Here is a 27,630-nt window from a genome sequence, read left to right as displayed (position 1 = left end):
TGTGAGGAAGGCCATCCTACACCATCCAATACCAGCTGAGCCACCAATAGGTCTGGATCAAAAGAACTGCCCAGCTAACCCACAGAATTTAGAAACTGGAAACTATTTCTTCCTTCTTAAAATTAAACCCTGTCAATAACAGAGACTGTACTGCACATGTGTCAGACAGGAATACATAGCCTGGTATGACCCTGTAATCAAGAATCTTCATAAGTGTTACCACTAGAGCCCTTTACAAGGCCAGAAGTCCTTCAATAAGGAAAATCTGCCTTCCAGCAGCCTAAGTAGCTTGATTACCATTTACGGACTGATTCAAGACTAGCCAGTCAGCTTACATGGGCCCAGCTGCAGCTCAGTAGTCCCCAACTCCTTAAGTTTTTCCCCAAACTTGTATCAGAGAGACAGATTTGAGAGCCTTGTCTCCTGTCTCCTTGCCACTTGATCTCACAATAAAACTCTTTGTTTTCTAAAAGTCAGTGCCATAGTATTGGCTTCTATGCACATCAGGCAGTGAGTCCTTGCTTGGTAACACTGGGCACAATGTAATAAAAGAAACACAGAAGATGGAGAATGCTTAGGATACATTTTGTGTATTAAACATTCATCAGCCAATAACATTATTTAATCCATAATGTTTTATTCATATCTTACTATGTTTTTTCCATTGGATTTTCTTGCCTCGACTGGTGTTTTAGGATGCTTGGTCCAGGGGTAGTTCAGAGAAACCTCAAGGTAGAATTCAGTCACTATCTGGGTCTTTGTAACTGAATGACACTATTAAATTTTAACAACTTATGTTACTATTGTAACATTTTAATCCCTGAAAATTGGAATTGGGTCTGGTCCTGTTGTCAAATGTGCATTGCAATGCTATTGATTTTCCCCATTAAATTGTTCTAAATCATCTCATCAATCTATAGTTATTACTGCCACTTTGTAATCAACAGTGACCAATCCCTAGACCATTAATTCTTAGCAGGGATCATTTTTGTTCCCACGTGGCAATGTCTGAAGACATCTTTGATAATCACAACTGGTGCTGGGGGACGTTACTTGCATTTAGCTGACAGAAGCCAGGAATACTGCTCAATATCCTACCATGCACAGGATGCCCCCACCACAACATAAAAATTATACAGCTCAAAGTTCCAATAGTGCAGAGCTTGAGAAATAATGCTCTAGGTGGAGGCAAAGAACATTTAATTTATCATCTTTGTCATTCTTACCTTCAAGAAGCTTGTAATTCCGAGAGGCATGATTTACAAAGACCCACATCATTTGTGAAACAGCACACAAAATGTAGAATAACACATGTGTTGCAGACTGTAATAAATGAGTATTGGAGATGGCATTGAAATTCTGAATAAGAGTGTTTTTTTTTTTTTTGACGAAGATTAGCCCTGAGCTAACTGCTGCCAATCCTCCTCTTGTTTCCGAGGAAGACTGGCCCTGAGCTCACATCCGTGCCCATCCTCCTCCACTTTATACATGGGATGCCTACCACAGCATGGCGTGCCAAGCGGTGCCACAGCCACACCCGGGATCCGAACCAGTGAACCCCGGGCCACCGAAGCGGAATGTGCACACTTAACCGCTGCGCCACCGGGTCAGCCCCAAGAAGAGCATTCTTTTTTTTTTTTTTTTAAAGATTTTATTTTTTTCCTTTTTCTCCCCAAAGCCCCCCGATGCATAGTTGTATATTCTTCGTTGTGGGTCCTTCTAGTTGTGGTATGTGAGACGCTGCCTCAGCGTGGTCTGATGAGCAGTGCCATGTCCGCGCCCAGGATTCGAACCAACGAAACACTGGGCTGCCTGCAGCGGAGCGCGCGAACTTAACCACTCGGCCACGGGACCAGCCCCCCCAAGAAGAGCATTCTTGAAGGATGTAGAAGCTGATTCTTGGGGAGTGCAATGGGGTAAGAGAGGAAGAAAAGAAAATAGAAAGAAGGCAGCCTTCATATTGGGAGGGAGAAAAAGTGTAGAATCGACAGGACCAAGCCTGATGCACCCAGGATATTTGGCTGGTCTGTTCTGTCTTTTTGCAACTGTCTCTGCCTAGAGAATAACGGTAACATTAGTAGGACTTAAACAGAAGGATGTGCCGACTGCCCAGGAAAGTTGCATGCTGTTTTTCACGAGCTAGTTCCCAGGAGCTGCTATTTCTTGTCCCTGTGGTTTCAGCCCCAAGCCATCATATTTCCATTTTCAGTTCAGGGAGATGCTTATTTCATTTTTAACATGGTTTTCTTTTTAATATATATTTGGAATATATTATCTGTCATTTTATTTGTTTGAAGCAAAAGGAAGATTTTCTCTTCAATTCACTGGATCCTTTTGATGGGAAGTGACCCCATAAAATCTGTCTACTTATAGACTATTTTTTTAACAGAAAACAGAGTCTACTACAGTGACTGAACTGTAAGCTGGTTTTTTCAGATGATGCATGTATCTTGGAGGTCTTTTTATAAAAGCACACGAAAATATGTCTCATTTGACAAATTTGACTGTGTATTATTCATTACATTATGTTGATGAAAATAATAAGAATAATTAGAAGTTTTCACATATTGAGGTATATGGGGAAGCTGTTCTGGTTTAAACCTGATTCAGCTTAAAATTTATTTTTTCCCAGAGCAGCCTGACTTATGGCCCATAGAACATGCATTATACATCTGCTTCAAACATTTTCCCAGAGCAAAGAATGCACTCTTTAAAGATAAGGATGAATATCTCCCTCTCTGATGCCAATACTAGTCCTTCTTCGAAGATTAGCTTTTCTTTCAGGAAAACCAAGGTCAAGGTGAGCTGCTGTGTGTGCTGAGCTGCAGCAAAATGTCTCCTTGTGACTTTGAGAAAAAGAAAATTGTATTCCTATCACGTGTGTTCTTTGCTCTGAAACAGTATATAACCATGCTGTAAATCACGCTTCTGCAAAGTGATTTCTTCCCTGGTGGAGATTGCACTCCTGGGCTAGTCCTCAGCTTGGCTCAGGTAAATATCACCTTATATTTCTAATCTATGGATTGGTTATTGATTATTTCTGTCAATGATATGGACATAGAAATTATGTAAACAGTCCTGATTGATTGACACCTTGTTTGCATTACCAACAGTGCTCCAGTCAACATAGTTGGAGAATTTTTGTGAATATATCTGTTGTATTTAAACAAAATGCCAATTATTATATGTGAGAGTGCTCTTTAATTCAGATTTTTGGCTTGGGCTACAGCAAAGAGTCAGTTCCAAGAAAATTGTGAGTCACTTGTTGCTTGCCAGACACACATTTAGTCACATTCAACAAGTTAGTAAACAATTAGCAAATTGATCAAATAAGCAACAATGAGCTAATGAAAGCCCTGTGCTGTCTTATTCCCAGGATTCGATCAGTCTTTCTTGGCCTAGAGCCACTATTTGCTCCCTACTGATGCATCAAGGTAAACCTTTGGTCCTGGATTAAGCAGTGCAAGGGGCTCACGGTGACCTCGGGGCAGACATACAATGGTCCAGTCCGCTCCAGAGAGACTCAAGGGGACTGATGCTGTGGTTTCCTAGTGCTTGGTGGCTGGCAGGGATAAGCCAGGCTAGCTTGGCCGACCTTTGAGTGTGGTACCCTCGTGGACCTGTAAATGTATTTACAGGTTTCAGGTAACATGTTTACACACAAAGTGCTCCTTTTTCCTCCATCCAACACATCACAGCAAATAATTCAGGGTGATACAGTATATCACATCACTTTGAATTTATGTATCATCTTGTATTTATAAATTACACTTATCACAATATCCTTAGGCTAAATTCATAGCAGTGGAATTTTTAAATGAAAGCATCATGGACATATTAATTTTGGATCGTTAGTGCCAGATTGTCCTCCTGAAAAAGGTTGCATTATATGCGAGTTTTATTCATGTAAAGTTGAAATTGCATGATATAAAAAGTCATACTGTGGACACGCATTTTGAAACCATGTGAATCTCCCTAAATTTTAAGTTCTCAAGAGGAATTACATAACTTCGAAGCCAGCAGGTGGAGTGAATCGTACACTCTGCTTATATTGCTGCCATGTGGAGGAGACGCTTGAGGTGTTTAAGCAGAAAAGCAACAAATCCTTTGTCCAAAACCTAAAAATCCCACACAAAATTTCCTTAAATGAATTATAGTGGTGCTTGGCTGCTATTTTAACATTTACTGTCATTATAATTTAACATTGTTTTAAAAATATTGTCTAGTAACAAAGTTATCCATGCCTCTGTTAATTCTAGTGATGAAAAACACACCCCAAATCCAATGAGCTTGGAAAAGATATTAGAAACAGTAAAACAAAGCAAATAAGGCCAAACCACTGCTGTGATACACCACGCTGGTTTACGTTGGGAGCATTTACAGGAGGACATGTTCGAGGTGATACTAAAAAAACAAAATTATCCTTAACCATGGCTTAGGATAGTTTCAAAAGAGTCACCAGGGAAATAAAACAGGAAAGTGCTGGTGACCTGACCACAAGGTCATGTCTGGTGACAGTACACCCCTAAGCGGGGATGGTGGTGTGCTTTTGCATTGCAAGAATGCAACCCCCTTTTTTATACTTATTCTTATGGGAATTATTAAATTATGCAAATGTACAGTGATGCAAGACCCTTGGGAGCATAAAATGCAACAGCGAGGCCAAAGAGGGATCTTTGAGCTGAATCAAGATGTCATCAATTAGTTTTGGGCAAGGTGGTAATAGTTAGAAGAAGAAAACCCACTTCGTTCCCTGATCATTAGAAAGGATTCTTGGAGCATTTAATTGCACGTGGTATCTAATACTGGATTCTGGCTCTAAGAATTCTTGCACGTGCCCTTTTCTCTCTATGGAGATAGAAGCCAAAATAGAGGAGTGTGTCAGCACGCATTTTCATAGGAAAGATGGATGGCGGCATTTGTCCGATCCATATGTGACCGCGCGGGGGCGCCGTCCAGAAGCAGCTCAGCTTTCTGTGCCTTGCCAAGAAGCAGTGACAAGATGAGCCTGAGGCGGCGGTTGGACAGACGCGGTGTCTCTCCTGTGACAGAATTCTGATGGCTGCCCCAGTTCCTCCTGCTTGACGGGAGAGAATAGGGAGAAAAAGTTGAAGAGAAATTAATACTTCAGAAATAAACTAAAACTTCTAGCATGTCTAGAGATGATAAACTAGAATTTCTCTAAGGTCCAAAGCTCAGTAAAGAGGTCCTAATATCTGACTTTGCCTAGAGCCTTTTCCCCAAAAAACACCATCTATGATGGTTTTATTTATTTTATCTTTTTACAAACATTTACAGTGTTTTAGCCGTGTGCTGAGCAGCATTCTAAGAACCTAATGTATATGCCCTCATTTAATCCTCACACTGAGAGAGATACTATTATTAACCCCATTTTACAGATGAAGAAACTGAGGCACAGAGACAGTAAGTGGCTAGTGCAAGGTCACACAGCCTGGAAGTGGTGGAGATGGGATTTGAACCCACACTTGGGCTCCATTTAAACAGAACAGTGACGGATCACTTAAATGCTAGAGAGGAGCAATGAAGGAGGAGGATCAATGAAGATTGTAAGCTTGAATATATGATTTTTAGAATGTAAAGTGTTGTCCAAGGATCATGGATTATAATTATCCAGTTCTTGGTGGTCTTCGGGTTCATTCAAAGCAGCAGTTCTCAAACTTTGGTGTGTATGAGAATCACCTGGAGAGCTGATAATCACATGGAGGCCCAGTCTCATTCAAGTAAGGTGGAGTATTACTTGTTAGTATTGTTACCAGCTTCCCCAGATGGTTCTGAGAAGCACTGAGCTAAATACTCAAACATTCACAACTCAAAAGGTTGCTTTTCACACTTGCTTTCCTTAGAAGATATAGGACAAGAAACAGCATCACCTACAGGGCAGTATTAAGTATTTCCCCACAGCGACTGTCCTCGTAGATTTCCAGGGACTATTCTCTTTGGCCCTTGCGCTGAACACTTTTGGTGCCCCACCCAGATCCTCTTTACCAGGCCAGCACACCCACACTCCAGCTGCTGTGAGTGTTGGTTACTAATGACTTACGGCTTCCTCCTTCTCCAGAGAACTGCCCTCAGTCAAAGGAGCTGCCTCTCCAGGAAGGTTAAACACCATTCTTTCTCAGTAAATCACAAGGATTCTAATCTCCATCTCAGGCTCTGCTTTTGAGGAACTTAACCTAAGGCAGCCCCCCCCCCCCCCGCCCCCCACCGCCAGGAGACAGCTCAGGTGTGAGGGAACAAGACCATGTGGGAGAAAATGTGCAGCGGCTATGCTGGCTTAGAAGCTCCATGTCCCTGATAAAGCTTGTATCCCTTGCAACAGCTCCATGGACATAGCATCCAGGCCACAGTGTGGGACAAACCCAGCTACAAGAGTCACAGCACTCAGGAACCTATGGCTTCCTACCAAAACGCTTAGAATCTATTCCTAATCCTCCCAAGCTAGATAATTTCACAAACCAGGGATTGTTTTCATCAGATACATCCATCAAGTTTTTACTCAAATGTCAGCTGCTCATGAGGCCCCTCATGGCCATGTATTTAAAACTGAACTCCTCCCACCCCACACATTCCTGATTTCTCTTCTGTCTCTTTTTTTCCATGGCTTATATCACTTTGCAACATCCTGTATAATCCACTTTTTGTGGTTTATTGTTTGCCTCCCCGCTACCAGAATGTCAGCTCTGTGAGCACAAGAATTTTTGTCAATGTGCCCCGTGCTCTTTCCCCAGCACCTAAACCTGTACCTGGCACATACTATACACTCAATAAATATTTGTTAAATGAGTTCTATTAAATAAATTTAAAATTTTTTGTTAATTATCACCAGATATTTGTGGATGGACTGAGGAAAGAAAGAAGGAAGGAAGGAAAGGAAAAAGGAAGGGAAAGGAAGGATGGAAGAGGGGAAGAAAGAAAGAGAAAGAGGGGAAGAGAGATGGAGGGAGGGAGAGACAGAGAGAAAGAAAGAGAGAAAAAGACAGGAAGGAAGGAAAGGAAGGGAGGGAGGGAAGGGAAGAAGATAGGAGGGTGGGAGGGAAGAGCGGAGGGAGGGAGAGAGAAAGAAAGAAAGAAGAGTTCTTCTGGTTTTGGTCTCAAAACCCAGAAATTTCAGCTGCATAATGCAGGAACCTAATGAAATTTCTCATTTGTTTCAGATCAAGAAGCCAGGAAGCTCCTGGTAGCACAAGATGTTGGGTTCAGACAGACACGGCATTGCAGAAGAGCTGACCTTACCATTTTGGTGTGGGTAGTAGAAGGAGATACTTCAGTGCTTTCAGTTTCAACCCCTTTCAGCATCCCACTAAACCATTTCCTGTATTCCTTTCGCACCTGAACGTTTGAGGAACATTGAGACTTGTGTTACATCCAGAGCTTGGTTCAGGAGAAAAGACCTTAAAATAGGAGACTAAAGATATAGGTCTAAGTCCTACTCTCTACTGCTCTCTCATTGGTTTTCTGTATAATCTTGGCTGTGCTTGTGTTGATTCATTTTACTTAAATTCAGCTTCCTCAATAGGAGAAAAGGTGCTTACTAAGTGTCAGGCACCAGATGGACTTTATATATAGTGATGATGACGATGATGATGATGGTGGTGGTGGTGGTGTTGATGAAGGTTATGGTGGTGATGGCAATGATGGTGACGGTGAAGGTGATGAAGACGGTGGTGATGATAAAGAAGGTTATGATAATGATAATGAAGGTGATGATGAAGATAATGAAGGTGGTGATGGTGATAGTGAGGAAGGTGATTATGATGATGATGAAGGTGATTATGATGATGATGATACTAATTATGAAAGTGATTACAGTCATGATAATGATGATAATGAAGGTGACGGTGGTGTCGGTAACTATGATGATGAAAGTCACTCTTTATTGAACACAGCCATGTTCAAGGCACTGTATACGCAATATATCATTTAATCCTTACATGAACCCAATGAGGAAGGTACTTCTCTTACCCCCAATTAAGGATGAAGAAGTTGAGGCTCTTGGAGGTAAATTGACTTGTTTAAAGTCAAACAGCCAGTGTTCAGAACCTTGTCATTCTTACCCCAGATCCCTGACACTAACCCCTACACCAAACCACACCCTATGATTCCATGAACTGCCTTCTTTTAACCTCCTTAACATGTTCTTAAGAAGACATTTAAGGATTTAATATTCGACATTATTTCACCAAGGCACTTAAGTTGTATTTTACTTCTGTGAGTGAGGAATACCAAGCATTAGCAAGGCAATAGAAGACAGAAGACAAATTAGTGAAGTATTAACATGGTCTTTTTGCCCCTAGCATCTTAATTGGTGGTAGTTCTACTCAATAGCAAAGGAAAAAAATCCAGAAAAACTTGTACCAATCTTCCATAAAGAACGAAATTATAATAATGACCTCACTGAGAACATAATGTGTGCCAAGGACAGTGGTATAAGATTTATATTGCATTATCTCATTTAATTCTCAAAACCATGAGGTACGTATTGCCACATTTGTGGGTGAGAAAACCAAGGCTCAGAGAGGATAAGAAACCTGCCCAGGTCCACACAGCAACTCATTCAGTGGAAAAACTGGGATTAGAGCTGAAGTCTCTCTGAGTTTGTAGTAGATTATGCCAAATATTCCAGTGTCCCTCCCTATAGGGCACCTCACTACTGGAAGATTATTGATTTTCTCTCTGGTAAATTCAAGTATGGCCATGTGACTTGTATTGGCCAATGAAAGAGAGCTAAGCTGTACTTTGCCATGATCTCCTCTCCCTTTGCCATGAGAATACCAAAGTTCTAAATAAGGGCTGCCCCTTCAGCCTACAACCCAGAGTCAAGACAATGGAGATCAAGCCACAGCTATGTAGCTTGAGTGATAAATAAACATTTACTGTTGTAAGCCACTGAAATTAGAGAGGGGGGAGCTATCTGTTACTGCAGCATAATCTACCTTATCCTAACTGATACATGCTGTGCTTTGAACTGAAATGTGTCCCCCTGAAATTCATATGATAAAGCCCTAACCCCTGAATATGACTGTATTTGGAGATATGACCTTCATGAAAGTAATTAAGGTTAAATGAGGCCATAAATGTTGAGCCCTGATCCAATAGGATTAGTGTTCTTATAAGAAGAAACATGAAAAATGTATCTCCTTGTCTCTCTCTTCGAAGAACACAGTGAGAAGTTGGCCATCTGCAAGCCAAGAAAAGAGCTCTCATCGGAGCCTGACTGTACTCATACCCTACTCCCAGACGTCTAGCTTCCAGAATTTTGAGAAGATAAATTCCTGTTGTGCAAGCCCTAAAGTCTTTGGTATTTTTGTTGTGGCATCCAAACCAGATGAATGCATGCTCTCAAGAGATGTTAGAATGCTAATGAAACCCAGAGCACATGGCATACCCAAGCAGCACCTTAACTCTCTTCCCAGAATCAAGACCACCCAAAAATACAAACACAAAAGGTCAGAGAAGAGTGAGAATGTGAAGGACCATTCAATAAGACTTTGGGACAAGGCTGGTGGGAGACAAAAATAATTAGCCTTACCTGGCGATTAAGGAGACAGTGTACCAAAAAGAGAAAAAAGCCCTGCAGGACATTGATGATGGTGAATGCATAGGCAATGACTGATCCGATTGTATTCCCGACTTCTTCAACCATAAAAAAACCAAGGCCCCAAGAACAGCCCAGGATAAATAGCTGAGCAATGGCTTTAAATGTCATGACTCTGAAAAGGAAAAAAATTAATAATAACTACCATTTAATAGGCATTCACTACATGTTGGGCACTGTGCTAAATGCTTTGCATGCCTTACCTTATTTAAACCTCACAACAACCTTCTGTAGTTAAGGAACCTACAAAAGTCATGCAGCTTGACAATGAGGCAGAACCCAAGTTTTCAACCACTGCCTCTGAGAATAACACTTTCTCCCACTCTTTGTAAATGATTTATCTTCAAAGTCTTTTACCTGGACCTATTGGAAGATTTGTGGAAAGTGCCTTCTAGAAATTTGTATTGAAAAATTTGGATGATGATGACATCACGACTTCAGACACGTCATAGTGTTGGATTTCTTCCAACAAAAATTGTGTTTGGTAAAATGGAATGGGGCGGTTGATGGCAGCTGGCTGGGAGAGTTGGTGCATGGGAGTGTGTGTGTGTGTGTACAAGAACACATGCATGAGCCTGACCTCATCCACACATGCGTGGAAGGATGGGAAACACTAAGAAGGGTGACATTCTGACCCTCTAGAGGAAACTGAGAAGAGATGAAGAAGATGCTGAAGAAGAGAGATGAATAAACTCAGGTTAAGAGATGTCAGGTTGGTCTGATAAGTAGATGAGATCAAAGCCAGGGTCTGAAGTTGGAGAGAGATTCTTTTAAGTTTTGTCCACATGACTCATCAATGCAAGGTAAGAAGAGCAGTTTGTTCCTCTTATCAATGGGGATATTAGTAATGCTCACCACGTAGGTTGGAGTGATGAGCATTCAATGAAATAATATTTGTCAATGCCCAGCATCTATCAAGTTCTTAGGTAATATTAGTTGTTGTCGTCATTATTTTTAATAATTCAGATCAGCACCAGTGACAAATGAGTTTCTACAACCAAGGAGAATGGAATCCAAAAGTAAGCGTACCCTTAGGGGGGAAAAGGATAATACTCTAGGCGTTAATTTTATATGAAGTGTCATCTCTTAATACTCTTGGCATTCATTTTATATGAAGAGTATGCTACACAAAGGAGGCACCCAATGAATATCCACTGAATAAAGAGATGAGGCAGTACATTGTTACCTGAAAATTATATTTTTTACTTCTATAAGTTGTCCCTCATGTACTATTTATCTAGTACCAGGAAATTTTATATCATATTTTTTATGGGTTTTTCTTCCCCTGACAGAATGGTCCTGTAGGTAAAAAAAATCTGTGGATACCACTGATTCTTGTACCTTCTTACCTGGTATCCTGAATGGTGGAAACTTCTTTATTGAGGGAGGAAAGTTTGTTTCTCAAAATCCACAGAATTAGGAAGCAAAACACCAAGTTTATCTGTGGAAACAGCATGGAAAATTGCCTTGAAATTTTCTTTTGAGGCATGTCATGTAACTCAACTTGAGCTGGACCGAAAATTTTTTTTCCCAAAAGATACAGGCTTTATAAGGATGATATGGATGTATGCTCTTGTCTTTTATACAGCATACAGTATACAACCAGTGTCACTTGATGTTTGATTAGGGTGACCATATAAATTATCATTCAAACTGGGACACCTTGAAAGTGAAAGAGTGCTATTTGTATCTATACGAGGTCAACAGATATAAATAGGAAGTTCCTGGCAAACAGGAAAACATGTTGCTCTATGCAGAATAGATACTTGCTAAATATTTGTTAAATGAATGCATGTAAAATTTTGAAAAGAACGCCCAGCAGAAGGTTATGATATATTAAAGCAACCAGTGAGCTAGGGGAAGTCAGGGAAAGACATGTGAAGACAGTATTTCCAGTGAGAGGAGTTGATAACATTAGGCTGTATTTCCTTATCTTCATCTCATTTCCACTTTAGCAGATAAGAAACATACTTTCTATGCTTGGCCAACCCAGGGTGGGCACACAAATAAATAACTATCACTGGTCACCTACCAAGATAATGACCGCCACTGGCCCCATGAAGCTCCAGATGAACCCTTTATGAACTTTGAGCCAGCAGCTGTTGAGAGAAAGATAAGGATTAGCTGCTTATTCCTCAGGAGAAGGCAAAGGACTTGAACCCATGCTCCTGTAGCAAGATCTGAGCAGTGCCAGGAGCTGTTCAGTTCAGATCTGGATTCTAGAAGGAATCGGACAAAGATTCCTCATCTGACACAAGCTCTGAGTCTCCATTTCCCCATGTGTAGAGTGTGGCCAGCAGAAGTATTGAAAAGATGAAATGATTACTGTAGCTCCAGACCAAGTCTCGAAGTCAGGTGGCGTCAGGGCTCTTTGTTCATCTCCTTCAACATTGTGTTAGCTATTCTACGTCTTTTCCCTCTCCATACAAACGTTAGAATCAGTTTTTCAGTAGCCACAAAATAATTTTCTGAGATTTTGATTGAAAATGCACTGAATCTACTCAGGTTGACCTTTTTTTTTTTTTTTTTTTTTTTTTACAATATCGAGTCCTCCTATCCATGAACATGGACTCTCTCCCCATTTTTTGAAACTTTTTTGATTTCTTTCATCAAAACTTTCCTCGTATACCTCTTGTAGGAAAGCTTAAATGAGAAAAAGTGCATACAGTTTTTAGATACAGTCCCTGTCAAAGAGTTAAGGTTCAAGAAATGTAGGCATCCTAATAATAACGATTGCTATAATAAGAAAGAGAGTAGAAACAATAATTTAACTACAGCTATCAAAACTACCAACACTAATTAAGCATACTCCATATACCAAATACTTCATTGCCAAAATACTTTGTGTTCTGTCATGACTTACGTTGCCAAAGGTGGTAGAACTTACTCTGAAAGGGGACCTGGCAGTACAAAACTGGTAAAAATAACAAGAAATTGCCAACTCTTGGTGGGCACAACATCTCCTACACTTAGCTCTATTCTAAGCGTTGCAAACTATGACCCATGGGCCAAATCCAGTCCACCTCTTGTTTTTGTAAATAAAGTTTTATTGAAACAGTCATATCCATTCATTTATACCTTGTCTATAATTGCTTTCACACTACAAGGGCAACACCGAGCAGTTGCCACAAAGGTCATATGGCCTGCAATGCCAAAAACAGTTACTATCTGTCCCTTTACAGAAAAAGTTTGCCAATCCCTGATCTACCCTACCATTATATCTCCAGAATCATTCTGGCAGGACACGGGGTTCAAGTTCTGAGTATGCTTCATCTGTCCCTGAATTTCCTGAAGTTGCATCCAAAACTTTGTATGGATATACAGTTGTCTGGGGAAATAGATCCTGGATTTCACCAGCACTCTCAAAGGGATCCAACCTCAAAGATGCTGAGAACCACTGCTCTACGGACTTCCAAGAGAAAACAGAATTCAAGTTTAAGGAAGGACTTGAGTTTGAAGTGCAATTCAAAATTGGAAAATGGATTAAAAATTGTTTTTTAATTTCAGACCATGTGTTGGCCACGGACACCACTTCCACCATAAATGCAAACATCATGCTTACTGAGTATAGGTTCCATAGTTTTTGTGTCCTACTATTGCAGACACAGCCACAATCACAGCTGGAATCCCATAGCCGAAAGGGTACATGAACCTCTTGTTGAATCTGCGTATGGTGGTGTAGTTGGCCACCGTGAGGTTCCTAACAGTGAGAAAGAGGTACAGCCCTTCCAGGAGCATCCAGGTGAAGGAGGCCAAGTAGAGATAGTGCAACACCCCTGCGATGATGGAACACAGCACCTGAGGGGAGAGGAGCGTTAGGAATGTGGAGCTGATGTGGTCCGTACCTGATTGTATCCTCAGCACTCATCATTTCCTGGATGCTGGCCTGGAATCTCAATTACTAACACCTGTGCCATTTTGCCTGGGGGCAACACATATTCTGGGGGCTTTCGATGGCCATTGATGTCTGCTTGCCCTGTGCATAAGACAGGCCAGAAGTGCCAAGGAAGGAATGCCGTGAGAGCAGCCCTCAAATCCATGATGGAGGAGAGCTGACAAACAAATGCTCCACTGAGCTTGCCCTTTGCGTGGGGGTGATGGTTAATTTTATGTGTCAATGTGACTGGACTAAGGGATGTCCAGACAGCTGGTAAAACACATTCTGAGTGTGTTTGTGAGGGTGCTTCTGGAAGAGATTAGCATTTGAATCAGTAGACTGAGTAAAGAAGATCACCATCACCAACAAGGATGGGCACCATTCAATCCATTAAGGGCCTGAATAGGACAAAAATGTGGAGTAAGGCAGAAATTGCTCTCTCTGCTTGAGCTGTAACATCCATCTTCTCCAGCCTTTAGACATCAGCAGTCATGGTTCCAATAAAATTCTATTTACAAAAACAGATGGTGGGCCAGATTTGGCCGGAGCATTATAGTCTTCCAACCTCTTCCCATTTTCAAATGAGGAACCTGAGACTCAGAGAGATTAAAACCTCACCCAAGATCACACAGCTAGTGAAAAATAAAAAGGAATTTGAAACCCAAACTGTCTCCAGAAAGCATACTTACTCTTAACCATAGCACCATAATTCCTCTCAGGGAAAAAAAATAGTGCTTTCATAACCTGCTGGCTGTGAGATCACAGACTTTTAGGGTTAGAAGGAGCCTTGAAGGATATTTAGTTCTAATTCTTCCTGGATATGATGCTGAATGATCATGCTCAAGCTAAAAGCTAACATTGTTGTGTGAGTGATTAATCCAGACTCCTTTTATGTTTTATCTGGCTAAGCCCCTGCTAGAGCCCCATGATGATGCCCATGTTTTAGAGAGTAAGTTTAAGAAGGAGAAATCATCTCCCAAGAAGATATACAGATGGCCAACAGGCATATGAAAAGATGCTCAACATCATTAGCTATCAGGGAAATGCAAATCAAAACTACTATGAGGTATCATCTCACTCTGGTCAGAGTGGCTATAATTAACAAGACAGGAAACAGCAAATGTTGGAGAGGATGTGGAGAGATGGGGAGCCTCGTATACTGTGGAGAGAAGGGAACACTTGTTCACTGCTGGAGGGAGTGCAAACTGGTGCAGCCACTCTGGAAAACAGTATGGAGTTTCCTCAGAAAATTAAGAATAGATCTACCATATGATCCAGCTATCTCAATGCTGGGTATTTATCCAAAGAACTTGAAAACGCAAAGGCATAGAGACTTGCACCCCTAGGTTCACTGCGGCATTAACACAATAGCCAAGACTTGGAAGCAACCTAGGTGCCCATCAAGGAACGAATGCATAAAGAAGATGTGGTGTATATACACAATGGAATACTACTCAGCCATAGGAAATGATGAAATCTGGCCATTTGTGACAACATGGATGGACCTTGAGGGTATTATGCTGAGTGAAATAAGTCAGAGGGAGAAAGTCAAATACTGTATGATCTCACTCATAAGTAGAAGATAAAAACAACGACAAACAAACACATAGCAATGGAGATTGGATTGGTGGTTACCAGAGGGGAAGGGGGGAAAGGGGGAGGGCAAAAGGGGTGATTAGGTTCACATGTGAGGGGATGGACTATAATTAGTTTTTGGGTGGTGAACATGATGTAGTCTACACAGAATTCAAAATACATTATGATGTACATCCAAAAGCTATATAATGTTATAATCCAATGTTACTGCAATTAAAAAAAAGAAGGAGAAATCACTTCAACAAGATCATATAGCAAGTAGGAAAAGAGTTGAGATTCAACTGAAGATTAGTGTGGCAAAGACACCATCTACCAAAAATTCAAGCCCCACTCCAACCCCAATTCTAGAATATAGATTTGTCACTAGGACATGACTTCCCAGCCAGAGACTACATTTCCCAGCACCCTTTGCAGTTAGGAGTGACCATGTAACTGAGTTCTAGCCAATGGAATGTGAGAGGAAGTGAGATGTATCACTTCCTGAGGGGGCCCATAGAAACCTCCCACATGGGACTCCACCATGCTCTTTTCACTTTCCAGTTGGCTAAAATGGACAGGATCCCAGGATGACCTTGGGAGCTGTGTATGGAAGACAGAAGAGCCTCCATCAACTGGAGGTTGGAGGATAGACATTCTTCAAACCTGTTTGCTCCCCCTCTACTGATACATAGGGGAAAATTAACCACTCTTGTGATAAACCACTGGCATTTGGCGTTTATTTGTTACAGCAGCTCTTGTAATCCTACCTAATACCATCAGTCTGACTCTCAATCACTTAGCTAAATGGCCCCTTGGAAAATATAGGTCTTATTCAAAGTGACACAGGAAGACAGCTGAAATGGAAACTCTTGCTTTTTCCCCCCTACACCATCACTGCTGATTTTTGCCTCTCTCCCCATCTTTCCTCAAGAACTATGGCTAGATTTGATTATGACAATGAGATAATTTGGTTAAATCATATACCTTAGGCTCGGTTTGATCCATCCCGGTGAGAAAGAGGAGGTTGGCCAGGAAGAGGCAGATTGAGAACTGCAGGTGGAGGGTGGTGCTGATGTTCTGAATGGGTCGGCAGAGGAGGAAGGTGAGGGCTGCCAGGAAGAGGCACAGCAGAGAGAGGCTCAGTCCCACGTAGGTGATCACCTCCAGAATAGGATCCACCTATGAGCCACCAAAGGAGGAATCTGTTATAGTTTCCAACTCTGCATTTAGGATCCTGATGGAGTATCAGACGGCTTTCCCAATTCAGTCCATGAAACAAGTGACTTAATCTGAGACTTGGTGTTCCTGTCTTCAAAATGGGGACGGTAATAGCATTTACCACACAGAGCTGTTGAAAAACAAAAACCACTAGACTGGTGCTGTCCGATAGAAATGTATGAGCCACATGTATAATTTTACCTTTTCTAGTAGCCATGTTTTTAAAAATGTAAAAAGAAACAGGTCAAATTAATTTAATAGTATATATTCAAAATATTATCAGCTCAATGTGTTGAATATAATATAATCAATATAGTGATACAACAAAAATAAAAGTTCAAATTACAATCAATGTAAAACAATTATTAATATTTGATATTCTTTTTTCCATATTAAGCTTTTGAAATCCAGTATGTATCTTACACTTATGGCACATCCTAAGTCAGATGATATATTTTCAATGGTGGAAGTGAAATGTGGTCCTATGAAACAATGAAGTTGTGTTTTAAGGGAAAATATTTCACACTGCTTCTTCATTTAAATAAATTAAATTTAAATAAAATTAAGGATTTTGTTCTTCAGTCATACTAGCCACATTTCAAGTATGCAATAGCCACATGTGGCTGGGGGTCCTATTAGACAGCACAGCGCTCAAAAATAATCTCCATGAAGGCTGGGATTTATTTACCTGTCTTGTTCTCTGTTCTATCCCCAATGCCTAGAACAGCATCTGACACACAGTAGGTGCTCATATATGAACTTGTTGAATGAATAAAATGAGGGCATGCATTTAAATATGCAATGTAATGGTTTTCATACAGTAAATATTCAATAAATGAGAACTAAAAAGAAATAGGGGAAGAATTTAGGTAAATTTCTTTAAACCCGAGTTATCCTAGACATGGTGGGGACGTGGAGAGTTCAGAGGGCAATGCTTTTCCATTGGTGAGTGGGTTGCCTTCCTTTTGGTCTGACCAGGAAGCTTTAGCTCTTGCAGAGTAACAGGTATTTTTGATTCCAAATCACCTTGGACCTTTCCACTGTGAGGGCTGATAACTCAACTTCTCAATGTCTGAGAACTTTCTCTGCTAGCTTGAGCTCACTCTGCCCATGCCCACGGAAGCATCAGAGAATTAATATTCCCCAGATGCAGCTTTCAACAAGTGACTGGAGAAGGTGGTGTATGAATGCTTCAGCTCTCTACCTGTCCAGTTAGGACGACTCTGAACTGTGTCTTCTACACTGACTCCAAGAGTCCTCCAGAGGGAATTAAGCTTCAGTTACCCACGGTGGTAACTAGAATGATAATTCTCTCTGCGTTGGCTTCTGCCCTTTTCCCATTTCACTTCCCCAGTCTCCAACTGGTGCTTCCTGGAATTAGCTTCCACTGGATTCCCTATCTTAGAGTCTTTCTAAGACATGAAGAGGACCTCCCAGCTTCCTAGACACAATCAGATTCACAGGAGGGCAACATGAATCTTGGTACCTTTGGGGCAAGAGCCAAGAGCACAGCAAAGCTTGAAAGATGGAAGCACTTGCATTTGGTGTAAGAATCGTTGCTGCCCATATGAGAGCAGCCCTCCGTCGACCAGCTGCCCCCCTCCTCCGATCCTTTCCAGTAGACACAGAAAGGTTCTGTTCTGGCACCACCACGCTGGAAAGAGGATAGCATAAAAATGTGTCTCTTTCTGGTTTTATCACTTCAACTCCATAGGTTAGTCACAGATGCACTGGGTTGGAAACTGAATTGGGAAAAATTTCATCACCTGGAACAATTGTGGGGAAGAGTTCTATACCAACATCTGCTGTGGGGTTTATTTATCATTCATTCTGCCCTTCTCTGGTCACCTCAGAGCCCAGGGGACTGGTCCTTATGAACTCCTTCACCTAGGCTCCTTGTTATTGGTGGAACCAATGAGAGGAACAGGTGAGAGGTCATTGGATGAGAGGAGAAGGGAATATTTACAGAAGTCTGAAATACAGGAGTCTCCATTTCTTCCAGACTCCTTTTCTGCTCCACGTATCTCCATCTTCAGCAAGGAATTCCCTCTTCCATACCTCTAGCTCTCTTAGGGTTCAATAATATTCATCCCTCCAATTGCCTTTTTGGCTCAAATGTGCTAATAGCTTCCCTTGGTGACAGTCTCTAGTTTTTCTTTCAATTCTTGTTAGTTCTCTTCATTCTGAACGATCAGAGCTGGGCTCAGTTCCCTGCCAGGACTCTGAAAGTACATCCCATTAAGGTAACGCATAGAGGACCAGTCCTTGGTTTTGCTCACCTGAGTATGTTGGAAGGTCAGGAATACAGGTTCAGACAGATCAACCTTTTCATTCACGCCAATGGTGCCACTCACGATATGAGAGTTCAGTTTCACTTCCCGTATCCCTTTTCTCTCACCAAAAAAGGATCCGTTCAGCACATCCCCAAGAGATCGATAAGTGATAAATGCAACTGTGCTCCTCTCTGAGAAAACAGGAGAGAAATCATTTTAGAAGGTGTCCATAGTTTGAAGAATCGGTGTATTAGAGTCTTGTGTGAGTCACAAGGCAAACACAATGTATAGTCAAAATGCTCTTGGAAATCCCTTAAATTGCCCAATCAATGCATTACATGTAGTTTGGGGAACAGCATTTTGCATATGTAATGAGTGTTATAATACACCACACATTATTAAGGACATGTGTGAAACATATCTCATCGATATGTTGTAAAAATATACATGAGCCCTTAGATATCAAAATCAGAGTCATGAGGCAAGATGTTTGTCCTCAGAAGGTGGCACTGAGGTAGGATGAGGAAATCACACATTCTCATCTTCCGTCTCAAGCTCACTCTGGGCTACCTAATTTAGTGGAAAGGATGCAGGATGACCCATTTGATTTAACTCATTCTCCTTTCTTCCTTCTCTCTCCCTCTCCCTCTGCCTCTGTCTCTGTCTCTCTTTCTCTTTCCCTTTCTCCCTCCTGTCCTTTTCCCCTCCCCTTTTCATACGAGAATAATTTAATTTATAGAAGTTAAATGCACATATGACACTCTGTAGCATGATGGAGTGTTTCCTAAACTGCAACTATGTATTCGTGTGCTGCCATCCCAGTTTTAGCGAAAGCCACTTACCACCTGTATTATTATTCATTCCATTTAAAAAACAAACTTATTTTTGTACCTTTTCACCTCTCTGGCCTGCATTCTACAGCTCATAGTAAGGACTGAAGATTAATAAGTAGCCAGAAACTGTCTGGAGAAAATGTGGCAGGTGTTTCACTCTTTCGAGGTAACAGGGTCTTTTTGAAATATTTTTCATGCATCCATTGATTAATATGTTTATTCCTTTAGTCATCTAATATTTATTGAGCATCTGCTGTGTGCCACACAGTGTTCTAGGCATTGTGGTACAGCAGTGGACAAAACAGGCAGGGTCCCTGCCATCAGAGAGCTGGCATGATGGGAGTGATGGAGAGCAAACAAATAAATACATTAGAAAAATATTGCATAATGTGGATGCTATGCAGAGACTTAAATAAGGTGACAGAATAAAGCAGGGGTGGCAGACTACTGCCTGAGGGTCAAATCCAGCCTACAGCCTGTTCTTGTAAATAAAGTTTTATTGGCACACAGTCATGCCCCTTCATTTATATATTGTCTATGGCTGCGTTCCCACTACAATATCAGAGTTAAGATCATCTGGCCCCAAATGTCAAAAATATTTACTATCTGGTCCTTTCACAGAAAAAGTTTGCAAACCTGTGGGACAGAAGAAGACCGGGTGACTATTTTAAATAGTATGATCATAAAATGCTACTCAAGGGGAAGAGTGTTTGAGACAACATTCATCTGCCACTACTGAGTGTTACCTTTTCAGACCATCACATGGAAACAGGGTATGCACCTGCCTGTCCCTTTTAAGGAAGCATGTCAAGAGATCCCTGTTTGAACCTCAGTGTGTGTCACAAAGTACACGCAAAGTGTGCCCCCCAAATTGCCTGGTTGTGGGCAAGGCAGATCTTTTAATTTCACCGTGTAGAAACCCCCTGCTTTGAAAATTTTGTAAGTCTCCACCTCTTGGACGGTCACCTAGAAACAAAATGACAGAGCCTAGAATTTGCAGTTAAGAGAATCTATCTTAGTTACAGTACCTCTTCTGGCTCCTTTGAAAGCAGCAGTGCAGTCAATATCCATTGTGTTGTTTCCAGCTTCCAGAAGAGTCTTCTCACTTGTCTCACTGCACTTCTTGGTTTCATAGACTGGAAACATTAAGGAAGTGAGTCCTGCTTTGTTCACTTCTCATGGCTAAGAGACTTGTTGAAGAACTCCCTTCTCTGAAAGACCTTTTACTGGTGATTTAATTCTCTGCATGCCAGGTAGACCAGATGGCACACCGCTCCCTCCACATTTCTGGCTGGTGGGGATGAAATGGTCAAAATGACCTAAGCAACACACACTGACCACACAACCCAGGGGAAGAGAGGAGGTGGCCAAGCTTCCCAGAGCTGGAACTAGAGTGGGCAAGCCTACCCTTTACAGAGAACATTTACAGGGCAGAAAATGTTACATAACATGTACTGGAGTGCCTGATGCGGAGGGGAACTTAATTTTTTAAGTAAGAGAAGCTAAGCATTTAGAAGTTTTCCAAGGAAACAGTCACCTGGGAACAGATCTGCTGTATTTGGGAAGAGTCCCATGAGTGAACTCTCTCCATGCCATATAAACATATAAACACAAGGTCTGATGAAAGACCATCCTCATAAAATTTTTTGGTCATAAGGAAAATGCTCAATGTTTCTTACCTATATCAAATTCAGAATTTTCATGCTTTCCTGGAGAAGCAAAACTTGCGTTCCATATGGCCAATTCCACGTTTTGAAGGACTTGGGTGGCCTGTTTTGCAATGTGATCTTTGCTTTCATTTTTCCTCAGAATTTCCTTTCAAAGAAATAAATCCAATTAGGTAGACTCCTACTGAAACTTAAGAAAGCAGGAATATACATAAGTGTGGTTGGGTAAGCCCAGAAGGCAATAATATTTATGAAGTTGTTACTAGACTCTGTGCTATCAACCTGATATGTGTTTTCTCACTTATTACACACAGGCCTATGAAGGGCGTGTGTTATCGTCACCGTATTTATGAGAACATGAAGGTTTAAAGGATGAGAGATCTGAAACCTATGGCGAGTGCCTTATGGAGGAAGAGAGGGAATGGGAAGGGGTGATACGGGTGGAATCAGGCTCTGGATGCTTATGCAAGTCTCTGAATGACAGCTGAGACATTTAAACCCTTTCCCAGGGCTTCTAGGTCTCTGTTGATACTCAAGACCAGATAAAGGTTGTGGGAAGCTGTCCTGGGCATTGTAGGATGTTTAGTAGCACCCCTGGTCTCTACCCACTACAGCATCCTGGGTGGGACAACCAAAAATGTCCCTAGACATTACCAGATGTCCCTTGGGACAGAGGACAAAATCACTCCTGAGTGAGAACTTCTACATCCTAAAAGTCATAGGGATCTGTGGTAGTATTTGAGCAGGAGAATGACATGGTAAAACTGATCAGCTGTTCCTGAAACCTAGGCTTCACTTTACTCACCCAAATGGAGGCCGATGGTTTCGCATTATGGGTATCCTCTGGGAGAGAAAAGAAGCCATTAAATGGAGTATGAGAGTTAATATGCCCTGGTTCCCATCCCTTCTTCTAATCATCCTCAAGTTGGGTCTTTCCCTGATGCTTCTACAACCTATCCGAATACTCCTCTCAGAAGTCCCAAATCTCTTCCACAGTAGAATTGGAAAACAGAATTAGGATGGAGCCTCCAGTTCAATAATTCAGTCAATAGTATTTATTGAGCACCTACTGAAAGCCAAGCAAGATGCTAAACCTTATGGATACAGGTCGGTAAAGAGCTGAGGGGCATCCCCTTGTGGGATTTTCAGTCTGGCAGAAGTCACTAAGCAAATAACGATAATTAAATAGTTAAGTGATTGCAATGGTCCAATATATTCATAATAAATAAGATGAGATGGCTTGAGAGTATAAAGAAGATGGGTCCAGCACATCATGGGGTGCAGAGAAGTTGTCCTGAAGGAATGGATGTTAACCAAGTTAATAATTTAGAAGCAGTACTAATACCCACAGTTGTCTACACAGCATGATATATAAAGTACCTTCATATATACTATCTCATTTAAAAGAACATAGAAGGTTCTAGAACAGAGTTAAGTAACATGACAGCTAAAATTTATTGAGTCTTCCTAGGTGCCTAGCACTGCGATAAATACGTTACATGCCTTAATAGTCATAGGTGAGGCGTATTCATTCCCTAGGGCTGATGTAACGAAGTACAATAAACTGGGCTGCTTAAAACAACAGAAATTTATTCTCTCCTGGTTCTGGAGGCTAAAACTCCAAAATCAAGGTGTGGGTAAGACTGCAGTCTCTCTGAAGGCTTTAGGGAAGCTCTTTCTTTGCTTCTTCTAGCTTCTGGTTGCTGCCGGCGATCTTTGATGCTCCTTGGCATATGGCAGCAGAACCCCAGTCTATGCTTCTGTTTGCACATGTCCCTCCATGTGTGTGTCTCCACGTCCAAATCTCCCTCTTCTTATAAGGACACCAGTCTTCTTAGATTTCGGGCCCATCGTAATCTATATGATCTCATCTTGATTTGATTATATCTGCAGAGACGCTATTTCCAAATACAATGACATTCACGGGTTTCATGAGTGGACATGACATTGATGGCACACTACCCTACCCAGTATTTTAGGTAAGCAGGTTTCTGAAATGACTCTCGATGATCCCTGCCTCACATCCCTTTATTCACTGCCCGTTGGCTTGTCACTTCTGAGAGCTCAGAGAAGACTATGACTTCTGTTTTGTTCTCTCTTTATGGCTATTCTCATGTGCTTCTTGTAATAACCAAGCTAGAGAGGCTGGCATGCTAAGAACTGAGGGTGGCCTCTCATCAACCACTAGAGAGGAACTGAGGCCTTCAGTCCAACAACATTCAGAGACCTGAATCCTGCCAGCAGCCCTGTGAGTGAGCCTGGAGGAAGATCTGCCCGCGGGTGAGTCTTCAGATGAGACTGCAGCTCTGGCCAACACTTTCATTACAGTTGTGAGAAACCCTGAAGCAGGGGACCCAGGTAAGCCAAGCCTCAATTCCTGCCCTACACAGACCATGAGACAATAAATATGTGTTGTTTTAAGCCACTAACATTGGAGTTATTTGTTACTCAGCAACACACAACTAATACAGTAGATACTATTATCATTCCCACTTATGGACAAGGAATATAGAAGTTAAGGCATCACCCAAAAGTCAGCTGGTAAGTGATAAAGCCAGAAATTAAATCTAATCTGTCTAACTCAAAACCTGGAATTATACTAGGAACGAGAAAATAAGTAAATCCTGCATGTTGGATCATGAGAACCTGGTTTCTCAGTGTTGGAGAAAGAATTTACAAATAAGAAAAGAGGGAAGTGTAGATCAAGCCCTGGTGTTGGACTAGAATTGGAGGTGTCACTATGAGCTCATGGGTTTTAATACATAGACAGGTAGAGAGGTATAGAAATTGAATTTAAAGAGAGTGAGAGAGAAACAAGTGCAGAAGTCCAGTAGCAAATTAGAGATGTAATTTTGGAAGCCCAGGAAAGAGATCCATTCAGGAGACATAAATTTGTAAGATGTCTACATAGACATGGTTATCAATGTCATGGGCTTGAATGAGATCTCCCGGGAGAAGATTGTGGAGGACAACAATGGATAGAAGGGCAAGGGCCAGGACACATCTCTACTCTCTCACCCTGGTCTGAAATTGGTGGAACTCTAAAAGGCTTTCCTTCCACCTCCTTTTTCATGGTGGAAAGAGTATTTGGAGGTTCTTACCATAGCAGTCTGGATGATTCACTTTAATGAACTTGGCCACCCAGTTGAAGAGAGGATAAGTCGGGACACAGCTGCAGTAGTAACTTCCAATTGTATTTCTGCAATATGATCTCTTCTTGCACTTTGCCAGCCCAGTATTACACTCATCAATATCTGTGAATCAAGAGAAAATCTTCTTGTTCGTCTCATAGAACTAAACCATTCCCCTTGACTGTGAAATCTCTGCTACCCAACACTGTTCATGAATATACCCCAAACCTCTCCTGTTCTTGGATAAGATAACTCAACATTATAAAGATGATGGCTCTCCTTAAGATAACTTATAAATCCAATACAACGCCAGTAAAAATAGCTACACATATTTTGTGGAGTAAGACAAGTTCATACTATTACACAAGAATATACAGAAAAACTATGCCATGGGAACTAGCCTTACCAAATATGAAAACATACTATAAAGCCTCAGTAAAACAATAAGGTGCTGGTGCATGAATAGATAGACTAATGGGATAGACTAAAAGGCCAGAGATAGACCCAAGCATGTATGGAACTTTAGAAGATGATAATGGTGGTGTGTCAAACCGCTGGAGTATGGATGGGGTTTTTTAAATGCTTGAATCACACAGTTTATTAAATCAATTTAAAACACACAGTAGCAAGGGACAACAGATAGGATAAGTGAATACAGTGAGGTGTCGCTTAATGACAGGGATACATTCTGAGAAATGTGTCCTTAGGTGATTTTATCATTGTGCAAACATCGCAGGATAAACTTACACAAACCTAGATGGCATAGCCTACCTCCCACTTAGGCTATATGGTACTAATCTTATAAGACCGCCATTGTATATGCAGTCTATCGTCAACCAAAACGTCATAAATGTCATCATATGGCGCATAACTATACTATGAGGAAAGGGTGCAAGTGACATAAAGGGCCACACTACTTAAATCTTGGGTTAGGCAATGTTCCTATGTCCTGCTGCTTTCTGCCACATCAGCCTTGGCCACTGATGGACCACAGTTGAGGTTCAAGCAAAGGGACCCATGGACAGAAGGTGTTCTGAGCTGATGACAGAATTATTTTCACTGTTGGAAGGACTCAGGTCAAGTACACTTGGCCAGTGGTTGTAACTTACTACTAGTCTTCTCAGCAGTCAATGGGTTTTGTTTAGGTTGTGGGTTGATGTGTTTTGGGCAGAGGATATACAAGCCAGAACAGCTATCACCGAGGAGCGACTGAATTAAGACTCCACAAAGATGAAGTGCTTGTGTGTAGCTGGTATATATCATATATCTGGGGGTTAACTCCCTCTTAGATACTTAATTTGTCATGAATATTTTGTACCTACGTGTCTCGTGTATATTTACTGCTTCATGAATGTTACCATTGGTCTTTCCATTCCTTTCTATCTACATTTAACACACACAAGCCTTGCCTACTAACCGCTTATCTACACATTGTATGAGTTTCATAAATTCCATTTGTTTTTCAACTCTTCTGCAGTAGAACTGAATATTCTCAAGCGTATGACAAATGCACATTACACCTTTGCACATATTTCCCTTCTTATAGTGCCCGTTATCCTGGTCAGGATGTATTTTTTAATAAAACATAATGAGACCTGTACCTCACACCATTCTCAAAAATAAACTCTACATGGATCAAAGATAACATAAAAATAGAACCATACAATCACTAGAATTAAACATAGGTAAATTCTTCTTTAGCCTCAGTGTAGGGGAAGGCATTTTAATGATGACTTAAGATCCTTGATAAACTTACCTATGTAAAAAATATTTTTTATTTAACTGCATGGCTAAAAAATATGTAAGCAAAGTCCAAAATCAACTGACAAACAGGGAGAAAATATTTGCAATGTATACAACAGACAAAGGACTAACACCTCTAATATGTAAAGAACTCAAAAACTGAGAGACAAAGAAACAAAAGCTCAATAGAAAAATAGGGAAAAGACATGAACAGATAATTCACGAAGAAGTATAACGCAAATTATGATCCTCCAACATAAAATGTTCAATCGAATTGAGAGTGGAGATGGTTGAACAACAATGTAAATGCACTTTGATGCCACTGAGCTGGAAACTTAAAAAAGGATAAAATGGTAACTTTTGTTATGTATATTTTATTCAACTGAAAAACGGAAATAATTTAAACAAATAAACAAATACAATAGTATGCAATTCCGCTTATATGACTCCCCAGAGTAGTCAAATTCATAAAGATAGAAAGTAGAATAGTAGGTGCCAGGAGCTAGGGGAGGCAGAACGAGGAGTTAGTGTTTAAAGGGACAGAGTTTCAGTGTGGGAAGGTGAGAAAGTTCCGTGGAAGGATGGTGATGATGGTTGCACAACAATGTGAATGTATTTAACACTACTGAAAGACACATCTAAAAATGGTTACAGGGTAAACTGTATGTTATGTATATTTTTCCACAATAAAATGAAATACACTAAATCCTAAATAGTCTACTATTTTCTGCTTCACCTTCTGAATTCACACTGCAACTCCATCAATCAGACATCGAGTTCCACCGATCCGATACTCGGGAGTGACAGTTCCCTTAGATTTTCAAACTGACCTTTAGAATTTGTGGAAATGAGAAGCAGTTTTGGCTGGAGCAGATGGGAGTAACAAAAAGTGAAACTGGAAAACTAAATTGTAGCCAGAGCATGGAAGATATTGAGTGCTAAGATGTTCATTTGTTCATTTGTTCTCTTGGTGAATACCTTTTTATTGGGCACCTGCTATGTGACGTTATTCTCTGTCCTAGGCGTACGGTGGTAAAGTCAGATACGACCCTTGCCCTTTTGGAATTCTCAGACAAATAAACAGATAATAAACAGTAGTGCCTGAAACTTCAAGAGGCCAGGATCGTGGGAACTCTACCTTCCTCTAAGGAAAAAACCAAACCAGCATCAGGGATCATCAAGCCAGCATTAGCATGAGAGCGGAAAGGAGATAAGAGCTGGAGACTTCTCTAAGGACATTGAGACAGTCCTGCCATTTTTCACCTTGCAATATCACTGCATCTTTGCAGCACTAGCACCCCCATGTAACACAGTGTTTGGGGCTTACAAAGATGCCCCTGACCCCTTCCAAACCCCATGTTGAGTGTGGATTGCTTCCTTACCTTCACATTTCTCAGAGGACTTGGTGACATATCTCCTCCCAGCCGTGGAATGAAATCCATCTTTACAAGCACAGTGGGTGCTATTGTAGCAGCTGGCATTTTCAGGGCATGGAGGACAGAAAGCTACAGGGAACACAGGATCCACTCATTCACTTGTTCATTCATTCATTCAAGAAATATTCATTGAGCACCTATGATACATCAGATGTTGTGGCTGGAAGAATGTCTCCTTGGGAATAGCTCTGTTGACATCCCTTGGCACTCATCTCACTGCTGAACACAGATGCTCACAGCGCTTCACCCATATCCCACCTC

At 41.2% G+C, this 27,630-nt stretch overlaps 1 protein-coding gene across 2 annotated transcripts in view; it reads right to left on the bottom strand.

Annotated features, from left to right (window-relative positions):
• Window positions 1–3,183: 3,183 nt before the first annotated feature.
• Window positions 3,184–27,630, bottom strand: part of LOC106824186 (putative adhesion G protein-coupled receptor E4P) — a 39,373-nt gene continuing 14,926 nt past the window's right edge. The window contains exons 4-17 of one of the 2 annotated variants that reach the window (XM_044753171.2): window positions 27,316–27,438; window positions 24,161–24,313; window positions 21,865–21,902; window positions 21,072–21,207; window positions 20,421–20,528; window positions 18,566–18,750; window positions 17,773–17,940; window positions 16,053–16,247; window positions 13,179–13,414; window positions 11,649–11,715; window positions 10,966–11,057; window positions 9,551–9,731; window positions 7,255–7,350; window positions 3,184–5,077 (exon numbers count right to left, since the gene is read on the bottom strand). In XM_044753171.2, the coding sequence (XP_044609106.1) occupies window positions 4,967–5,077; window positions 7,255–7,350; window positions 9,551–9,731; window positions 10,966–11,057; window positions 11,649–11,715; window positions 13,179–13,414; window positions 16,053–16,247; window positions 17,773–17,940; window positions 18,566–18,750; window positions 20,421–20,528; window positions 21,072–21,207; window positions 21,865–21,902; window positions 24,161–24,313; window positions 27,316–27,438 (1,889 nt within the window). In that variant the 3' untranslated portion in view covers window positions 3,184–4,966. Of the gene's footprint in view, window positions 5,081–7,254; window positions 7,351–9,550; window positions 9,732–10,965; window positions 11,058–11,648; window positions 11,716–13,178; window positions 13,415–16,052; window positions 16,248–17,772; window positions 17,941–18,565; window positions 18,751–20,420; window positions 20,529–21,071; window positions 21,208–21,864; window positions 21,903–24,160; window positions 24,314–27,315; window positions 27,439–27,630 lie in introns of both variants that reach the window. The other variant, XM_044753170.2, reaches the window with a different exon arrangement.

Source organism: Equus asinus, chromosome 20 (assembly GCF_041296235.1).
Source record: "Equus asinus isolate D_3611 breed Donkey chromosome 20, EquAss-T2T_v2, whole genome shotgun sequence".
NCBI lineage: Eukaryota > Metazoa > Chordata > Mammalia > Perissodactyla > Equidae > Equus > Equus asinus.
This window is presented reverse-complemented; position numbering and strand designations above follow the sequence as displayed.